Source organism: Saccostrea cucullata, unplaced genomic scaffold, assembly GCF_032062105.1.
Source record: "Saccostrea cucullata isolate Sc308-1 unplaced genomic scaffold, CSIRO_AGI_Scuc_v1 ctg599, whole genome shotgun sequence".
Lineage (NCBI taxonomy): Eukaryota > Metazoa > Mollusca > Bivalvia > Ostreida > Ostreidae > Saccostrea > Saccostrea cuccullata.
Genome location: NW_026938938.1, coordinates 411,517 through 429,146, shown reverse-complemented (window position 1 = coordinate 429,146; position 17,630 = coordinate 411,517). Strand labels below are relative to the sequence as shown.

The 17,630-nt window shown below is 33.0% G+C and overlaps 1 protein-coding gene and 1 long non-coding RNA gene across 4 annotated transcripts; both read left to right on the top strand.

The window, feature by feature from the left end:
• The first annotated feature begins 274 nt into the window (after positions 1-274).
• LOC134251904 (protein sprouty homolog 2-like) lies at positions 275-3,518 on the top strand. 2 transcript variants are annotated; one of them, XM_062734326.1, is made up of 4 exons: positions 275-408; positions 533-587; positions 764-817; positions 1,111-3,518. In XM_062734326.1, exon 4 carries the CDS (start codon positions 1,155-1,157, stop codon positions 1,905-1,907), a length of 753 nt encoding a protein of 250 aa, XP_062590310.1. In that variant the 5' UTR covers positions 275-408; positions 533-587; positions 764-817; positions 1,111-1,154; the 3' UTR covers positions 1,908-3,518. The 2 variants fall into 2 exon arrangements, with proteins under 2 accessions (XP_062590310.1, XP_062590309.1); XM_062734325.1 differs by having other exon boundaries at positions 276-408; positions 533-817.
• A 5,228-nt stretch (positions 3,519-8,746) lies between these two features.
• LOC134251871 (uncharacterized) lies at positions 8,747-17,578 on the top strand. Of its 2 annotated transcripts, XR_009988834.1 has the most exons (4): positions 8,747-8,784; positions 10,079-10,143; positions 14,906-15,015; positions 15,567-17,578. It is a non-coding gene; the product is annotated as an uncharacterized LOC134251871 (long non-coding RNA). The 2 variants fall into 2 exon arrangements; XR_009988833.1 differs by lacking the exon at positions 8,747-8,784 and having other exon boundaries at positions 9,947-10,143.
• The last annotated feature ends 52 nt before the right edge of the window (positions 17,579-17,630 follow it).

Genomic DNA, 17,630 nt, shown 5'->3' with positions numbered 1-17,630 from the left:
ATATTTTCTTATCTCAGGGATAATTTAAAATGCGTCCACGTGAGGATATCTAGGTCACTCTAGTATTTTTGGCGGGCCCTTTTACCATGTTTACTACAACGCATATGTTGCATCTGAATTGAATTTTCCACAAACAAATCTATTTTAAAAATGTGCATATGACGATTATTTGCATAACATAATGGAAAAATAACTATGCTTCGCAGAAAATCTAGTCATTGGAGCGTTAAACTGTAATTTACGTCTTGCGAGCGATATATGAATGAATATAACTCTCATTGATATTTTGCATCCTGTTCCCCCCTATGAATGAAAATGAGCTAACCAGGCCGGAAGTCCACGGGATTGAGAAGGTCAGGGTGTCGAATTACACACAACCTATGCCATATACGGATTTTGAAGCCATAGGTAAAGTCAATTCAACGTATTTACCTGAAAGACAGTGCTCTAGATTTGATAATTACTTTCCATATCTATTAACGATAAGTGTCGTCGTTCTCTCTCGCTAATGAACGTTTTTTTCTGTTGGTAGATTCGCCTAAAGCACAGTTGTTTGGTTGGCCGCATAACTTTTTTTCGCCAAGGGAGTAAGTAGTATTTCAGCTGCACGCAGATAGCGGGCGCGATTTCTTCGTGAGGAATTATATCTTTTTTGCTGTGTGAACACGGGATGTGAATGTTTTCTTGGTTGAGGCGGGAGAGATGATGTGGTTTACGTCATTGTAATTTACTTGACATAATTTTATTGTCGTCTATCTTTCAGTATTTTGAGACTTGGATAAAATAACGAACTTGCTCTGTGGAATACTTTGAAGAGGTATGTTTTTAAACATTTTTTTCCTCTCATAAATGCACCTTTTTAAAAAAATATATTTATTGTATTTTATCTGTGAAATTCTTTGGGAGAAGTGACATACAAGGGGAAAAAGTTTGATTTCATAAGTGTTAGTTTCTAAATATTTTGGAAAGTTATTTATTTTTAACTCTTCGTTTCTGTTTTTGAAAATTTTTCAGTTCATTTCAGTTATAGAAAGCATTCATTTGGAGTTTGTGTTATTCCAAAAAAGTTTTTATTTATTTTTTGGTGAATAAGATTTTTTTTATTTTTAGAATACATGATTGAATATTCATTTGTGTCAAAGTATGACGCTTAAATGATATCATCGAGAGGCCAGCGACAAACCCTGCCACCTCCCGATGGCGATGGAGGTATAGTAACGCTGGACCAAGTGCGGCCTCATCCGCGTACTCAGAACGAGTATGTGGAGGGGCCAAAGTTTCCCCTTCGAGAAACATCACACCCCAGCCCCGGAGTCCCTATCTCCAATCGTGTAGCCTTGCCTCTGAGACAATCAGGGCTTCGCAGTTTAAATGAAACTCTTATTACAAGACAGCCTGTGTCCATTTCTCCACCGTTAAAAAAGGAGCCTATTGCAGAGGTTGACAATGACATTATTTGTGCAAAATGTGGAAAGTGTAAGTGTGGTTCTTGCACAGAACCTCAAAAACTGCCCCAGCGTTGGTGTTGCGGAGATAAATGTCAAGTGTCACCGGATTGTATTGTGGACACATGCACATGTTTCTGTTGTGTGAAGGCTGTGTTTTATCACTGTGGGAAGGACCAAGACGATGATGAGGACATGTGTTACATGCATCCGTGTGCAGGGTGCACCAAACCACAGTGCGTGAAAAGGTGGACATGCATGGCCCTGATGGCCTGTTGCCTGCCATGTCTTTGCTGTTACTGGCCAGCCCGAGGTGTTTTAAAAGCTTGCACCTCGTGCTACAACAAGTGTCGCAAGAAAGGTTGCCAGTGCACGACAAGGCAAGCAAAAAAAACTATTGAGAAAAACGGGTCACCTCTTACTAGAGGACTACTTATTGAATCCGATTCAAGTAGTGCGTAATTTGATGAGGGCAAAAAAAAAAACAAGCAACCTCTAATGTATTTGTTATTGTGTGATATGAGCCATTTTACCCTTTTGGGACTTTTGCTGTTATAATGTGCATATATGTCCCATTGTTATTTCAGAATGTATATTGTTGGATTTATTAATATTTTTGTAGATGTATTATGCATCTATGGAAAAAGTATTCGTCTCCATCTGTTTTTTGTTTTCGGAGTATTACCCAGTAAATGCCTTTTTTTTCAAGTGTTGTATGTGCCAATGTGAAATGGGGATTCTAGTGGGGGCATTCTATTCTGGATTTCTGCAGAATTAATTTTTGTCGACATAAAATATTGCCATCTCTTCTAGTGCTGGATTTACACTTGACTTTTAACCAAAATGGATAAATGTTGTGTTAGAAGCCTTGATATTGATTTTATTCTCTTCCTCTGCAAACTGGATTTATAATTCTGTGGAATAATTCTAACTGAGCTGGAACTGCCACCAGTAAAATGGATCTTATCATGGTATCGATTTTGGGCTTTTACTTTTGCATGACAGATTTCTTTCTTGCAGCTGAAATTATGTTTTTAAATAAACACTAAACTATAATTATCAATATGCATGTTGTTAAGTCTCTACAATTTCCTCTCTCTCTGTTTGTATGCACATTTTAGACTTGAACAAAGAAAACTGTTTTACCCATAATACATTGTGCATCTAGTTATTTGTTTCATCTCAACCAGTCGTGTTCATTTTCGTTACAGTACTCATTTTTTTTATTTATCAGCTGTTACTTTGTTACACTGCCATAAGATTTTCTCATGCTAAAATTGTTGAACAATGATTTTAATTATGTACCGATGTTAGATTTTAACAAAAATAACATCAGATTTCAAAAAGTGCTCATAGGCAGGCGAGTCAGGTTACTTTTACAATTTAGATCTTTGTTTTTACATGTGCTTCAATTTACCGTAAATTCCATGTTTTAATTATTTCTTAAGTGGGAAAAAAGATTGAGATAATATTTTTTATTTAGTTGAAACAGAAAATGCCAAGCCATTTTTTGTACATTGTATCAAATACATGTGCGGCGTATTTTATTTGTTGTACATTTTATAAATATCAAATCATTTTTGTTTCATAAATACAATCATGCATTCAAACTTCTGTGATTTTTCTAAACGTGTATTTCACATATAATTATACAAAACATCAAGCACTACATTTTTTTTCTCACTATTTTTTAACTGAGGAGGGCAATTTGGACGAGAGATGAGAAGAATTTGGTACATCAGTCTGTTTTCATTTGTTATAGATACATTGGTATTGTAAAGGTACACCTAGCTGTATCTTAATTTGAATTTAAATCTGTGTCAAATTTTTCTTACTAAAATTTTAATTTTTTTTCTGCTATCATTCAGTAAAACCAGCAGTGTTTTAATGTTTATGACAAACTTTTATATTGTTAATTGTGTTGATATGAAAAGAGAAGGTGTAAATTTGTGACGTACTTTTGGAACTTCTTTGCAAAATGCATCATTGTTATATAGTGAACAGCTTATAGTAACAGCGTTATGCGATCAAATTGTTGTATATACAATATAAAACATCCTTATGGAAATGAAATATTGTTTTATTTTCATTTGAAATTGGAACTTGCTTGAAATTGATGTAAAAATCACAGGAGTAGTACCCTGATAAAAATTTGGGAGGAGAAATCATGGCGATCAAAATATATTATGAGTAAATGTTGAAATTTAAAACAATTAAGGAGATGTATTTTTTAGTTGAATGACAAATCACCAAGTGGGTCTACAGATCTGATTTTTGCATGTATTTGCCTTTATGATGCGATAACTTTACATGATTATTTTAACATTTTTAATGATAATTACAATCTGTTTGGGAGGAAATCAAATAATGTGCCCATTTTTAAACCGGAGACGAGGATCAGGCTTAAAAATTAAGAAGGAAAGGGTTATTTTATTTATAAGAAACGTGGGATAGTCAGTTGTGACAAAGCTCTAGCAAGTGACTGCCAAATAATGTCATTTTCAGTTACTTAATTTCAGATGAATACACCCTCATTAATATATCATTTTAGTCATTCATTTTTCTTTTTCTATGCTGATTTTAAGCTTCTTAAAGTTTCACGAAATATACCGGACAGATATTGTATCAGTACTAAAAAAACTGTATAATTAATATACAAATAAGGTATTTTTAGTATTTTATCCACTGGTTCAAATAATTTTCATTAATTTTGAAATACCTTGGTATAAACATTTATCTATATAAAGATATGAGATACTCTGATCATGAGGTACTTTTATTTTTAATCCTCACAATAAGAATGGCTACCCAAAGCTAGATAAAAACCTGATAGTTTGTTATGGGGAAATGTGTTGTAGTCTTATTTTCTGTTCCTTTGTGTTGGCATCTGTTTTGGCAAATAATCCTGTATGGACCCAAGAAGAGGCTCAAGTAGGAAATCTTGTAACAGAGTAACTTGAAATGGGTCCAAATCAATGAATTTTCTCTTGGTTTCATAGCAGGACTAGTTCTTATTAATTTGGACCATAGTTGTAAAATTGTAGGTGGGAATTAATTTTCAATGAACGGGTAACGCTGCGCATTACTGTTTCATTCAGACCGACTAGGTCATTGCTCAAACCTTAAAGGACAGTTTTGGATCATATTAGCATGGTCAATGGGAGATTGTTTGCCCAAGAGCTCAAGTTAGACCAAGGTTTACATAATCTCTTAAACTCTTAAAATTCGGGGGATGAATCACAACACAGGAAATACTCAAATATTAAGCAAAATACCTATTTATTTTAATTTTTAAAAAACTTGTTTTCATTTTATTGAATTTTGCATCCTTCAATATAGAATTTCGGACAATCTCTAGCTATTAGCTATATTGCAAGTTTAATAATAATAATAATAATTTTGCCCCGTTTACATAATTATACACAATCTGTATTTTTTATCAGGATTATTCGTCATTAACTTTTAAGTTATTGATTTCATACCCAACTGTTGGTATTTTGTCAAAGTTGCTTTAAGGTAGAAGTTTTTCCCGATGTTTTTTGTAAAAATATTTTTTGTATTCTTTCTTAAATACTCCCATTTTAAACAACTTTTTACTGCGTGACGACCGAGCGAATTCCATCTCAGGGTTCTTATCTGTACATTCTGAAATCGCAACTTAATGGTATTCAATTTCAATAACGCCAAAATACTTTGAACCGATGCCAGTGAAAATAACTGTAATCTGTAGCGTTATATATGACATTTGTTTCTATAGTAACAGTAAAAATGTTTGGTTTACTTATATTATTGGCTATTTTACAGGAGAATATTCTTTTTGGATTTCCTTTATGACGGACATTCTCAATGAGAATAAATATTTAGTGTGTTCAGTACTGCCACGACCACGAGGAAGACGGGTTTTGTTTATTTTGGTTATCAGGTGTAGATATCCAAAGGAACCCTATTGCGGTTGTTTCCGACATGCACCTAAATTTCAAGTATTTTTTGGAGAGAACAATTTCAATATCACTGATAAGTAGCGTTTTATCTGGAACAGATCTGTTCCTTGAAGATTCGTTTAATTACACAAGCCTCTTGTAAATTCTTAATTAAAAAAGAGAATGAATGGTCCTCGTTAGGTTTGCCCTCCCTCTTTTGCATCAAGAGTATAGTTTCCACCAAAACAAAGGGTGCGTAGAATTTCATATCAGATCCAAAACAACGTCTCCTCTTTCCCAACCGGGCTAAAGCGCACAGTGTAAATACGAAAACTGGTTATTGCCAATATTTTTATTGGTATTAGAAAGTTTTTTATTGACTCCAGATGGATGGCCGACATCCTAGACGTCTTATAGTGTGTCCGCCCCTACAGAATCTTTATCATTCGGCGAGTTCTAGAGGAGAACTTTTCAAAAACATATTTTCCAGTAGCCATGGATTGAATACCGTGTTTGAATGCTGCTTATCTGTAACTTCAGGATTTTTCTTATTTTTGAAAAAAAAAGTTTACTTTCCTATATATAGTCTGAATTCTGTAAAAATGGGGGTATCGCATTGCAGCAGTCATTATAATTGCTTTCTTTATTTATGTATGCAAGTGAACAGTTCTTCAAAGTGAAGTGTTCCTAACATGTTATAAATGTTGAATTTACTAAATTGAGGTAAATGCAAAATTTACCACTGATAAGCAACTTATTTATCATGGTCATTATGTTTCTTTATCGGGAAACATTTTAATTATTTTTTTTTTCACATTTTTTTTAAACCCCTGAAATTCCTGGGTGCTTGAATTGTACTTATTATTTTTTTTTTTAAATTTAATTCAGAATAACTTGGCTTGCTAAACAACGAGGGATCAACTATAAGATCGGTCGCATTCACGCTTGATGTGAATGAATTAAAATATATACAATTTGTATATAGGTAAAAGCTATTTCCAGTGTAGATATCTTTACGGGTAAGCCTTATGTCGAAATAAATCAAACGAAATGACGAAGCAGTTTTAAAAGCACCTTCGGCTGACAGACGCATCGAAATTGAAAGAAAAGAGATATTGAATGCACTTAATACAAAGGCAACAGACATATTACAACTTTTCAAAAAAGGATATTTTTTTACATACACGTTTTAAAGGCAATTTTAAGCTTGGTATAGGATTATCAGTGATTGTTATACTTGAAGGAAGTTAGTTTTTGTCTTTGTGTAAAATAACAAAAAAGAAGAGAAAATTTTGAACATACAAAGATTGAGATATCGTAGGCCTCGTGGCCTGCGCGGATGATGAAATTTAGAACATTTTAAAACGCCTCTTTCAGCTAGGAGTGAATGGCCGGCTGCTATGTTGTTAAATATGGATTTCAACGAAGAAAATCGATGCGTACACTGCTTTTATATTCTAAATTGGCTTGTCTTTTTTTCTGGTGGCAACTGTGGTGGCATTATGTTCAATTTGAATTTCCCCCCCCCTTCGATTAAAATATCTTTAGAATGAATATAAACGATTTTCAGGAGCGGTGCTTTAAAAACTCTTGGAGGTTTGAAAATAACCATGGGATTTGAACGTTAAAAGAAATACACCCACACCCCATAACACAACCAGTACACCGCATAGTGCCAGTCTGCCTCGATCAATTCAAGGCGCACTAATGGCATTATTGGAAATATCTAACGTGCCAGCGCGTTGCCAAGGAGTTCTGTTTGAAAGTATCGGTTTTCCTGCCAAGTAACATTTTTCCTCTGGTCGACAGAAATATTGGCATGTGTGAGAGAGGCCGAGCATTGCTAGATGCTGCGCCTGAAGCCGGTTGTTGAATTTCTTCTTTAGAACAGGTGTTGGTAACAATAGGTTAGAAACAGTTGTGATACTTTCTGCAAATTCCCTTCGATTTATTCACAAAGACACAAAAGATCACGTTTTCACAAGTGAAAAGAAAATTATATATAAATATTTATCTGACAATTGGTGATTTTTATGACATTTCTAATGTTTTCACAGCACAATAAAACAAGTTATATCAAGAATCGTGCATCACATTCAATTGTTACTTTGTACTTTAGATAATTGAGTCAAAGAAGAGCTCAGCTTTTAATAAAGCTTCAAAATAGAGTTCAAGTTAAACTGTACTGAATTCAAGTTCGGATAAAGCCTTCAAACACTCCTAACCATTTTTACTATTTTTTCTTCATTGCACAAGAACCTGACTTGTTATGTAGATACGTTTGTATGTTTTATACATTCATTGAATACATAGAGAACTGATAATAAAATATGCCTAGCATCGTTTCAAGGCCAGATAACACCCTTTAGGACACTCTGTACACTGCGCACAAAAGAGGTTTGCATGGTATTTCTATACAGTTAGAGTGATCCGCCCTTAGATCTGAAATCAAACGAATATTGAGATCTGCAGCATAATTAAAGCATATTATACTCAATATGTTATCTATTGAATTCATTTTAAGAACAAGAGAAATTAAATTAACATCAGAATTTATTTTTTAAAATATTTGCCTGTTTTTTTTTTTTTTGTTTTTTTTTCTCATTTAAATAAGCAAGGCTGAACAGTTCAGCACTGCTGTGTATCAGGTTGGATTTGAAATAATGGCAGACCGGTTCTCTACGTTGAAAATGAAATAGATAGACTGTAGTATGATATATCAGTAATATTTTCAGTGTGCAAAAAAGCATTTTCCCTCAGCCAGTATATATAACGGATCCTTACTCATCACGTGGGCCATTCATACGAGATGTGCAGATCGACCCAAACGAAGATGGGGAAAAATAAGTGGTGAAATTTTGAACTATTTTTTCATCGATTTCTGTTCGTCGTAAAAATTTTGTAAAATTCGACAGATGAGAGGTGGCTATCTACAATAGCAAACTAGGAAGAACCAGTTATTCTACTAGAATATACTCATGCATGCATTTAGAAAAGCTATTTACATGTCCCCAGTCAGGTTCCCGAGACCCCTCATCGTCGGAACCCACGGGTTTTCTTTCCGTTACACTGCATTTAATGCAGTGAAACGTAGAGAAAACCCATGGGTTCGTTAATGCAGTGTAACGGAGAGAAAACCAGTGGGTTCTGACGATGGAGACCCCTCTGATTTTATAAAAGCTGGGGGGGGGGGTGTCTCGGGAACCCGACATACATGTCCCGCGATATGGGAAGACAGAGTAAAACCAAAACATTTTACATTTAAAAAAGAATCTATGCCTTGTCTGGATCAGAAGCAATATTAAAAGGAAATTCCTTTAAAAAGACATGACGTCAGACAATTCCGGAATAAAATTGGTTATCGTAGTTGGTTCCATGAATACTTTCCAGGCAGTGCTTCCTGTGTCGAAAAAGTGTAAGTCTCCCAGTCTTGGATAATAATTAAATTTTGACCAGCTTTTCCCAGCTTTTTCTCCCAACTCATTTCTGCACTTTTTAGTTTATAAATATTATAAATACTATACATGTTTTTTTAAAAGTTTAGATTAAGAAGATAAATTTTATTTTACATACAGACAGTTAGGGATGGGAAAAATTTCGTATCGCGATATATCACATTTTTTTCCACAATATCACGATTATATCAAGATATTTTTAAAAGCAGTTTTTACAATGATTTTGTATGATAAGTCATCATTTTTTCTAAAAAAATAAAAAATATGCTAGAAAAACAAAATTTTACTTTGTTGAAATTTTTATGTATATAAAATCAATTATGTTTGGACGGTAAGATGCCGTTCTTTTCACTACATTTTTTAATACTTTCTGTAAATGTAATTTGAAAGATTGAACAAATAAATGAATAATTTCTGGACTTATAATATGTACCTAAAGACCGGTATTTTGGTCTCCGTATCACGATACGTATCACGCAACAAAAAATCGCGATATACCGGTATACCGATTAAATCGCACATCCCTACAGACAGTACACTAGAGCTAATTTGCCTATTAAAGTTTCATGTTTTAACATTACATATTATATTTCCTTTCTGGTTTTCTGAATCAGTCATCGATAGACCTCAGACACCTTTTTGTACAAATGAAGATGACCTCCTTTTATAAATAAATACGTTTTCCTAAAGACACCTTTACTTATTGACCTGTAATTGTTAAGTATCATATACTATCGTTTGATTAATTGAAGGGTATTTATCTTTCGAATCGTGCGGCATGCAAATTTCTTTTTAAATATGAACTTTGTTAAATGTATACTTTTGATTGAAGTGTAATTTTACAAGGAAGAGATAACATTTCTTAGTTGGTAGGCTACTGAGGGGGGCCATAGGAATCTCCCCATCCATTAACTGGCTTATTCAGCAAAATATGTCACCAAGTATGCATTGTTTGTTGTGACCTAGATTAACCAAGTATAATTTGTCTTGCTTATAAATCTCTGTAACAAAGTGATTGTGTGTGGTAAATAAATAGATAAGTGGCAATATTAGAATCGGGGAAAACACTTAATTCACACTTCGGTCCTTTAAAGATAGATGATAATTAGTTTTTTTTGCACCTTCATGTACTTGAATTTTGTGGTTGTAAGCAACCTGATTTTATGACCTGTCATACAAACTTTACAGTCAAATGACAATCAGACATGTGGTTTAGTATATCCAGGCATATCAAACATTCATACTTGATCTACTTTAGATGCTACTTGCATTGGAAAATACAAGCATACTTGAGAGCAGAGAGTGCAAGAATGACATGCACTGGTAAGAAAATTACTCACTTCTTCCTAATGTTCACTTCATTTTTGCATTTATTATGTTTAAAAGTGAAAAAAAAAATTGCCATGAATGAGGAGGGTTTGGAGATTTGTATTGTAGAAATGTTTTATCTGATTCTGCATTTAGAGGTTCAAGTAAATACAATGACATTTTGTTTTTTTGTTTTTTTTGGGGGGGGGGCACAGGAGGGTAATAAATATTAAAATCACACTTTTAATGTACAACTTATCCCTCATAGTAAACTGTCACACTTTTAATGTACAACTTATCCCCCATAGTAAACTTTCATTAATAGTTACGTTCATTGATCTCGGAAACTGATAACATATTTAGACCCATATTTTAAAACCATTAAATAAGATTAACTGGGAAAGAAAGCAAAAGCAAATAACAGAAAATTATTGCAGTTGAAGATTTTCAGGAATTTGAGTTAAGAGGTAAGGAAAGGTAAGATTTTTATCTATTGTGACAACCTGTCAAGCTAATCTTTACTTATTAAGCTCAGGGAATTAGTAGAGATTATCTTATAACATGCTTGTCTCTTCTTGTTTCTAAATACATTGTTTTGGAAATATTATCTAAATTTAGCATTTTATGGCTTAGTCAGTGAATTTGTGGGGGTGATTATTGAAGATGAAATGCAATATGCATATTTTTTTTTTTAAAATTGTCCGCAGTCTCAGAAGAGCAGAGAACACGCTAAGTTATATTTATAAAATTCAAATCCATTACAGGGTATAATTATTTGCAAGTCTTACATCAGTGTAATATGGAACGTAGTAAAATCTTAAATTCACAATTTAAATTTTCAAAAAGCTAAAATCATAAATTTTATTTGTAATACATGCACCACAGGTAAAGGTCCAGGAAAAAAGTTACACTGGCCTAATTTTGTGACAGGTTAACCCGTTATTATTAACTTATATTATATAACTTTGTGAAATCCGGTAATCTGATTGGTCAATACGAAGTACTTATTTTTTAATATCGACCGCTGAAAGCGAATAATGACTCGCACGAGCTGCCTCGTTTTCACTTTCGTTTTAGACAAACATGGAAGTTCGCAAGTTGTAGGTGAGGAAAATTTAAAACATATTGTGAAGAACTCTGAGACTGATAATACAAACCAATTACTAGGATATTTGTGAATATTTTTCGGGAATAATTAGCAAATACCATTTCATGGTTGAGTTCGACCTTTCCACTCAGCCAGCAGAGTTTTGACGCTGTTTACCCGATTACGGAGACTAAAGAAAATATAGACAAGCATACCATGTAAGATTGTATCTTTTCTTAGAAGACAAAGGTATTTATATTTTGTCAGTGCATTTCGTCTGCAAGTGTAAATGAGAGCGATTCTCAATCTGGGGGAGGGGGTACTCTGTGTTATTCGGAGATAGATATCTTGCGTCATTATTATGATATGGGAAAGCCAAAACAATTTCCTCTGAGTAATATTCAATGAATTCTGAAACATTTACATTCAACTTATTTATGGATAATACTATCACTGTAAATAATAGGATGATATACATTGCACTAATAAATTTGGGAAATTATTATTTATATAATATAATGAATATTGGAGTCTCAGAAGAGCAGAGAACACGCTAAGTTATATTTATAAAATTCAAATCCATTACAGATATTTTGACCTCAGATACATGGAGTATATCGACCTCTTAAATTCCTTTAAATTTTCATATACTACATGTATCTTCGGTCAATATCTGTCATCCTGGGTCATTATAAATGCATATTGACCTACATTGAGTCCATATTTGTATAGTAAAACTTGAGTAAAAGTCATAGATTAACCTCTTACAAATTCAACTAAATCTCTGACAAGTTAACCTTCACTTAATTGACAGGTTAACTCTCTTGTAAACTTAAGTCATGGCAGGTTAAACTCGACTTTAAGCCATAAAACTCCTAGTTATAACCATAGTTCAAGCTCCATGATAGGATAACTTCTAGTTAAAACCATATGTAAACTTCTTTTAATGATAAACTATAGTTAAATCTTAACCTAAAACCAGATACATTAACCAAACCACAGTTCCACTTACAGCCACAACAGGTTAACTTTTATTTAAATCATAAAAGCTTCATCTTTCATTAACCTTCAAAAAGTAACCTATCTTACTTAAAATTTAATTTATTGTTAAAACTCCATAATAATAGTCCTGGAAAATATCTGTGACAGACAACCCCTCTTAACCGCTAGGTTATATAAATCTTGTTACATGAAAATATTTGTCCAAATGCAAACAAAGTGATCATGGAACTTGATTTTTTGACCACTTTATAATCTCTAAAAGTGAAAAATTTAGGCACAAATAATTGCATGTACATGTATTATACGATGTGTTTTTATTGTGTTATATTACATAAAATATATTCCTGATGGTAACGAAGTAAATACTGGTTGATTGATGAACCAAAAATACTGATATCATATATGAAATTCTGTTGATGTGATAAAGCTGTTAATATTAGGTTAATGGATTCTTATGCAAGATTTTTTTTTGTAATTCCACTGCAACTTATGAATGATAGGTACGATTTACATTTGGGTATGAGCAAGATGACTGTTTACCATCAGACATCTAAATTATCTCAATCACTTGTCTAGAAAATTTCAGAAAACTATATTTTTATGATGATTTATTGATTTAAATGAGAGGAAATTAATAAATTGCAAGCATGGATTCTTTCACCAAAAATCATTAGTTTGTTATCATGTTGATTGACATATATGTGTGTGAAATGAATAAATTTGAATGAATTTAAAATCAATTATTATAAGTAATTGAAAAGAATTTTGCAGAAATTTCACCAATTACTTGTTGAGGCTTCCATGGACACAGATAATCATGAACGGACTTCAAACAAAATTGATTTTTAAAGTCGGAGCACTCCTTGTTTTATAATTGGGAGTGAGCCTGTTAGTGTTAATATAGTTATATCCCAGCTAGTACAGGGTGATCTAAATACAGAAAAATACCCAAACTATTCTGTGACATCTATGTTAATCTAATTTGTTCTGCGCTGACAAGACCAAACTTCTGTGAGCACAGTTCATTTATCGGAACAAAAGGCGTGGGTGTTCTATTTTCCGTCAATGGGTCCCCTGTGGTTACCAGCCTATGTGTCAACCATGTGACTTAGGTGACAAGATCAATATAATACCTCTCCTTCCTCATTCATTTGAGTAAGCTCTATAATAATTCAAAGCAACAGAAATTAGAGATAGTCATAACTATAGTACATGTACATGTAGTTATCTAGACAAGAAAATACTCAAAATATTCAAATCCTAGAGTAATGTATCAATACACAGCAGGGATTCATTCACACAGGAAAAAGTTAAAAAAGACCATTTTATATTCATGAGTAAGAAAATATTATGGCTGCACAAAAAAAGGAATATATTTGGTTTCAACCTTTGAAGAATATGTAGCTCAGTCAGATAAATAAATAAATATGAAATCCTACTACTGATTTATGAAATTGCAAATATTTAATGCTTGTTTTATTAGAGATCAAGTTGAAGATTAAAAGAAATCCACACTGAAAAATAATCCTGGAATATAAGGTATATACATGTAGTTGATTAATCCTTCCTGTGTCTTATACAATGTATAAGGGAATTGCTTTTGGGGTTGCCTTTTTGAAGTTCTTAAAAAGATAAGTTCAGCTGTATATGTATCTGGAAATTCTTCACTTGATAAAAAAATTCAAAATGTCTGCTAGTGTTGATACAGATCTGATGCCATCAATTCTGTCAATGTCACAGGGTTTGGCATTAGTGCAGATAGAAGATCCATTATTTTGACTAGGGATGGTGGATACATTGCTATTATGTTATGTAGCAGCAATCTACAAAGTAAAAAATCAATGCCTGCTTTGATAAAATATTTTGTACTATTGATTAAAAAAAAGAAATCAGGTGAAACTAGGAGTGGATTTAGTGTACTGATGTAAAGGTACTGATGTAAAGAGTACAAATACTACTGTATATATTTCTGTTTATACATTGAATGAAAAGTTTATTGACTTGTTACATGTTTCATCCTCTAAAATTGAACTGACTTTTAGGAGTACGTGTACTCTGCTTTTGTTTCTTTCAATTTTGAAACCAATGTCAGTCTCTGTCAGCTTTAGGTAAACTGGACTATTACAGTGCAGTTTCATGGTTTATATATTGATGAAGAACCATACAAGCCCTAATAGATATTGTCTGATCAACCCAATTTGACAATCCTTTGAAAACCATGTGACATTGGAATAGAAGGCCCCAGGGCTACCACACTCACCTGAATCACTTCCCTGTCACCTACACTGAACAAATGTAAAAAAAAAAAGATAGCAACTAACAGGATGTCTTTCTTGACATTATTAATTAAGTGATGACCATGCTACTTTGATATCATGAAATAAGTCTTTATCGAATAAGGCCATAGTATTTAGTGAAAAAAATTTTTCCCATTGTTATGGGAAAATTCCCATGGCTTAATTTTAGCTGAAAATATAAGCTCAATCTTTAAAATAAAAACATTTGACTGTTTCTAGATGATATATGCTCTTGAAGACGAATATGCCATCCTTGAATTTCAATTTAATATACTTGGTAGAGCTAGATCTATTTTATATCTGTTTTGATAAACAAAATTATGGTTGTGAACATACATTTACAATTTAATACACTAAATTTTACAAAATGTTAATTTGTAATTTCATTCAGGAACAATACTGGAATGTCGCACCAAATTCATTGGAGAGGGCTGATACTTTACCAGACATTCAGACAGCCAACAAATGAGCCAATTATAACCAAAACAGGCAAGCTAAAAAGTGAGAAATGCTATTTCTAAAGTACAAGAACACTTAGACTATGTCCAGACAGGTTAATGACCAGAGCAGTTTGGGTCTCTGTTTGGGAAGACTGACAGCTGATAATTTTATAGCAATAAGGGAATGAGTGATAATAAGACAGGCTCCTAAAGAGTTATTAATTTTCTGATGAACCTTCAGAATGCTTTCAGTTTCCAAGTAATTACTCATATGGAAAGAAACAAGGAATGAGTTGTGAGAGGGGGGGGGGGGGGGGTTCTGGTCGCAATCATACACTCAACCCACTAACCTATATTGCAAAGTGGTTTCTTTTTGTCAACAATGTTGAAAGAGGAAAAAATCAATGTTTTTGTTCAAATGGCTCGCTTAAGGAGAGAAAAGTCATATCTTGTTCAATCTTGCGGTTTACCAAAAGGCTTTAAAATGCTTAAATTACAGTAGCTTTTCTTTCTTTTTATTGTATTTCAAAATAAAACAGAGTTGTAAATGATTTTCCAATGACATCCGATACTTGACAGTGCATTTATTTTATTTTCTTAATCATTTTGTAGGTGAACAATCGTGAAAGCGGAGAAAATGACTTGGATGACTTTTCATTCGCAGCTTTTTTACATCCTGTGAAAATATGCAGATAATCTTTCATTTCAATCAATCTTGTTATTTCTTCATCAGTCAAAAGAAAGAAAAGAGCAAAGCATAGAAAACACATAAATCAGATAACCAAGTATTTGGAGAGAAATGAAATATGAATTTTTATTCCACACTGATTACTTTCATATTACAGGAGTTAAAGGAATTTAAGATTAATGAAATGCAGCGAATTGAAACACTAGAAGCTAGATAAGAACAATTTTTTAAAAGAAAAAAAAAAGAATTTCCTAACTGTCTCGGATTTTCCCTAGCCGCTGACACTAAGATGCAACTAATCCTTCAGCGTGGCTCCTTATCAAAATATGAAGTGTACGATGATGATAGATCAAACGGTCTCCATTGAGAAGAATACCACTAAGTTCATAGAGGGATACCCACGGCCGCTGTCTGCCAGACTGGCCTTTGTCCCAGGTCAGGCGACTTTAAAGGCACACATGACTTCAGAGTTACATATTAAAGATTTTATATTCATTAGAATTATCAAGGTTCAAGTTTCAAGACTATTTTGTCATTTTCCAGACTCTTGGGTCCAACAAATTCTTTTTTGTATGCATTTTCACAGAGAGAGGTGAAGGGTTTATCAGAAATGACATATGTTTTGTAGAAGGATGCATTGTACATCGAAATATACATATCTGATGAGGAAACAGAAATTGATAGTGTTGATATTATATCAACTGCCTTTTATTTAAAAAAAAATCAAATACAAAGCAAAGAATAAGCACAGCCTGTGTGCTAGATAAAACTTGTGATTTGTGTAACAAAGTTTAAGGTGTTGACGGAAATGAATATGAAATTCTATAGGAAAATAGATTTCATCTCTGATATTTAACTCAGCCACACATAAAGAAGAATAACTGAAGTCCTTGTGAAACCTGCAAAGTCTTTGCTCTGCAAGTCTGGGCTAAAAAATAAACATGTTCATGTGAAAATTTTTTGAAATTTCTCTATCTTATGCAAAATTGAACCTTAGTTTATATACAGTCTCATCCAAAAGAATGGAACTGTAGCATGATTAAGATAAAATTATTTGACAGAATAACCTATTTTTAGTATCAACAAGACCACCTTTCATTGATATGGAGAATCTTTTTCGTGTTTAGGAAAATCATTTTAAAAATTTGTTTCCAGGCTGATTATATGTTATGAAACCTTGTTAATTGATAAACTCCTTTAGTCTTCTTTCTTCAACAAAATCAATATTAAAGGTATAAAATACTTTACAACATTTAAAGGAAATGTCATTATGTGCTATATAAAGAAATTCAAGAATATTTTAATCCTCGCAATTTTGATTATCACTGATGGTATAAATATTTTTTGTTCTTTTTTTATATTTATTTTTTAAGATTTTAAGTGATTGCATGCGGTACAAATTCTTCTTGTCTAGTAGTTTTGTGTTGGATTGTTATAGTTAGTGCATAAAGAAAAGAGGTTATATATTTCTGTCTATAATTGCCTGTACCTCTTAAATGATTGTGCATGTACCAATGCAGAAATATTCACAGGAAGACAAAAAGAAAAAGATTTTTTTTTGCTTCCCTCTGTAGTTTTCAAGCAGGTCAATACTCTGTAAGCCAAGCTTTTGTTCTTAAAACTCCTTGGATCTACAATGAATTATTTTAAGTACTCAAAACACCATCTGCCTCAATTATGTTATGATATTTTAAAAAGCTTTTCTTGGAATGCACGCTTGTCAGTATTGATCGTAAGCATCAAGTGCATCAACACAGACATGTAGAATCAGCCTCATTATATCATTGTTAAATGATGCTATCTGACACTACAACATTTAATGCAGATCCAGCCTTCATCAGCCTAATGCACAGAACTGTGTGGCAGCCGAGTTCAGACTAAAATTTACATGCCTCTAAATGCTTTGTGCAGGAAATATATCATTATATGACTGGTAGAGAGTGTGGGTGGGGTGGGGGATTCATGAACTAAAAGGAGGTCAGGCTGCT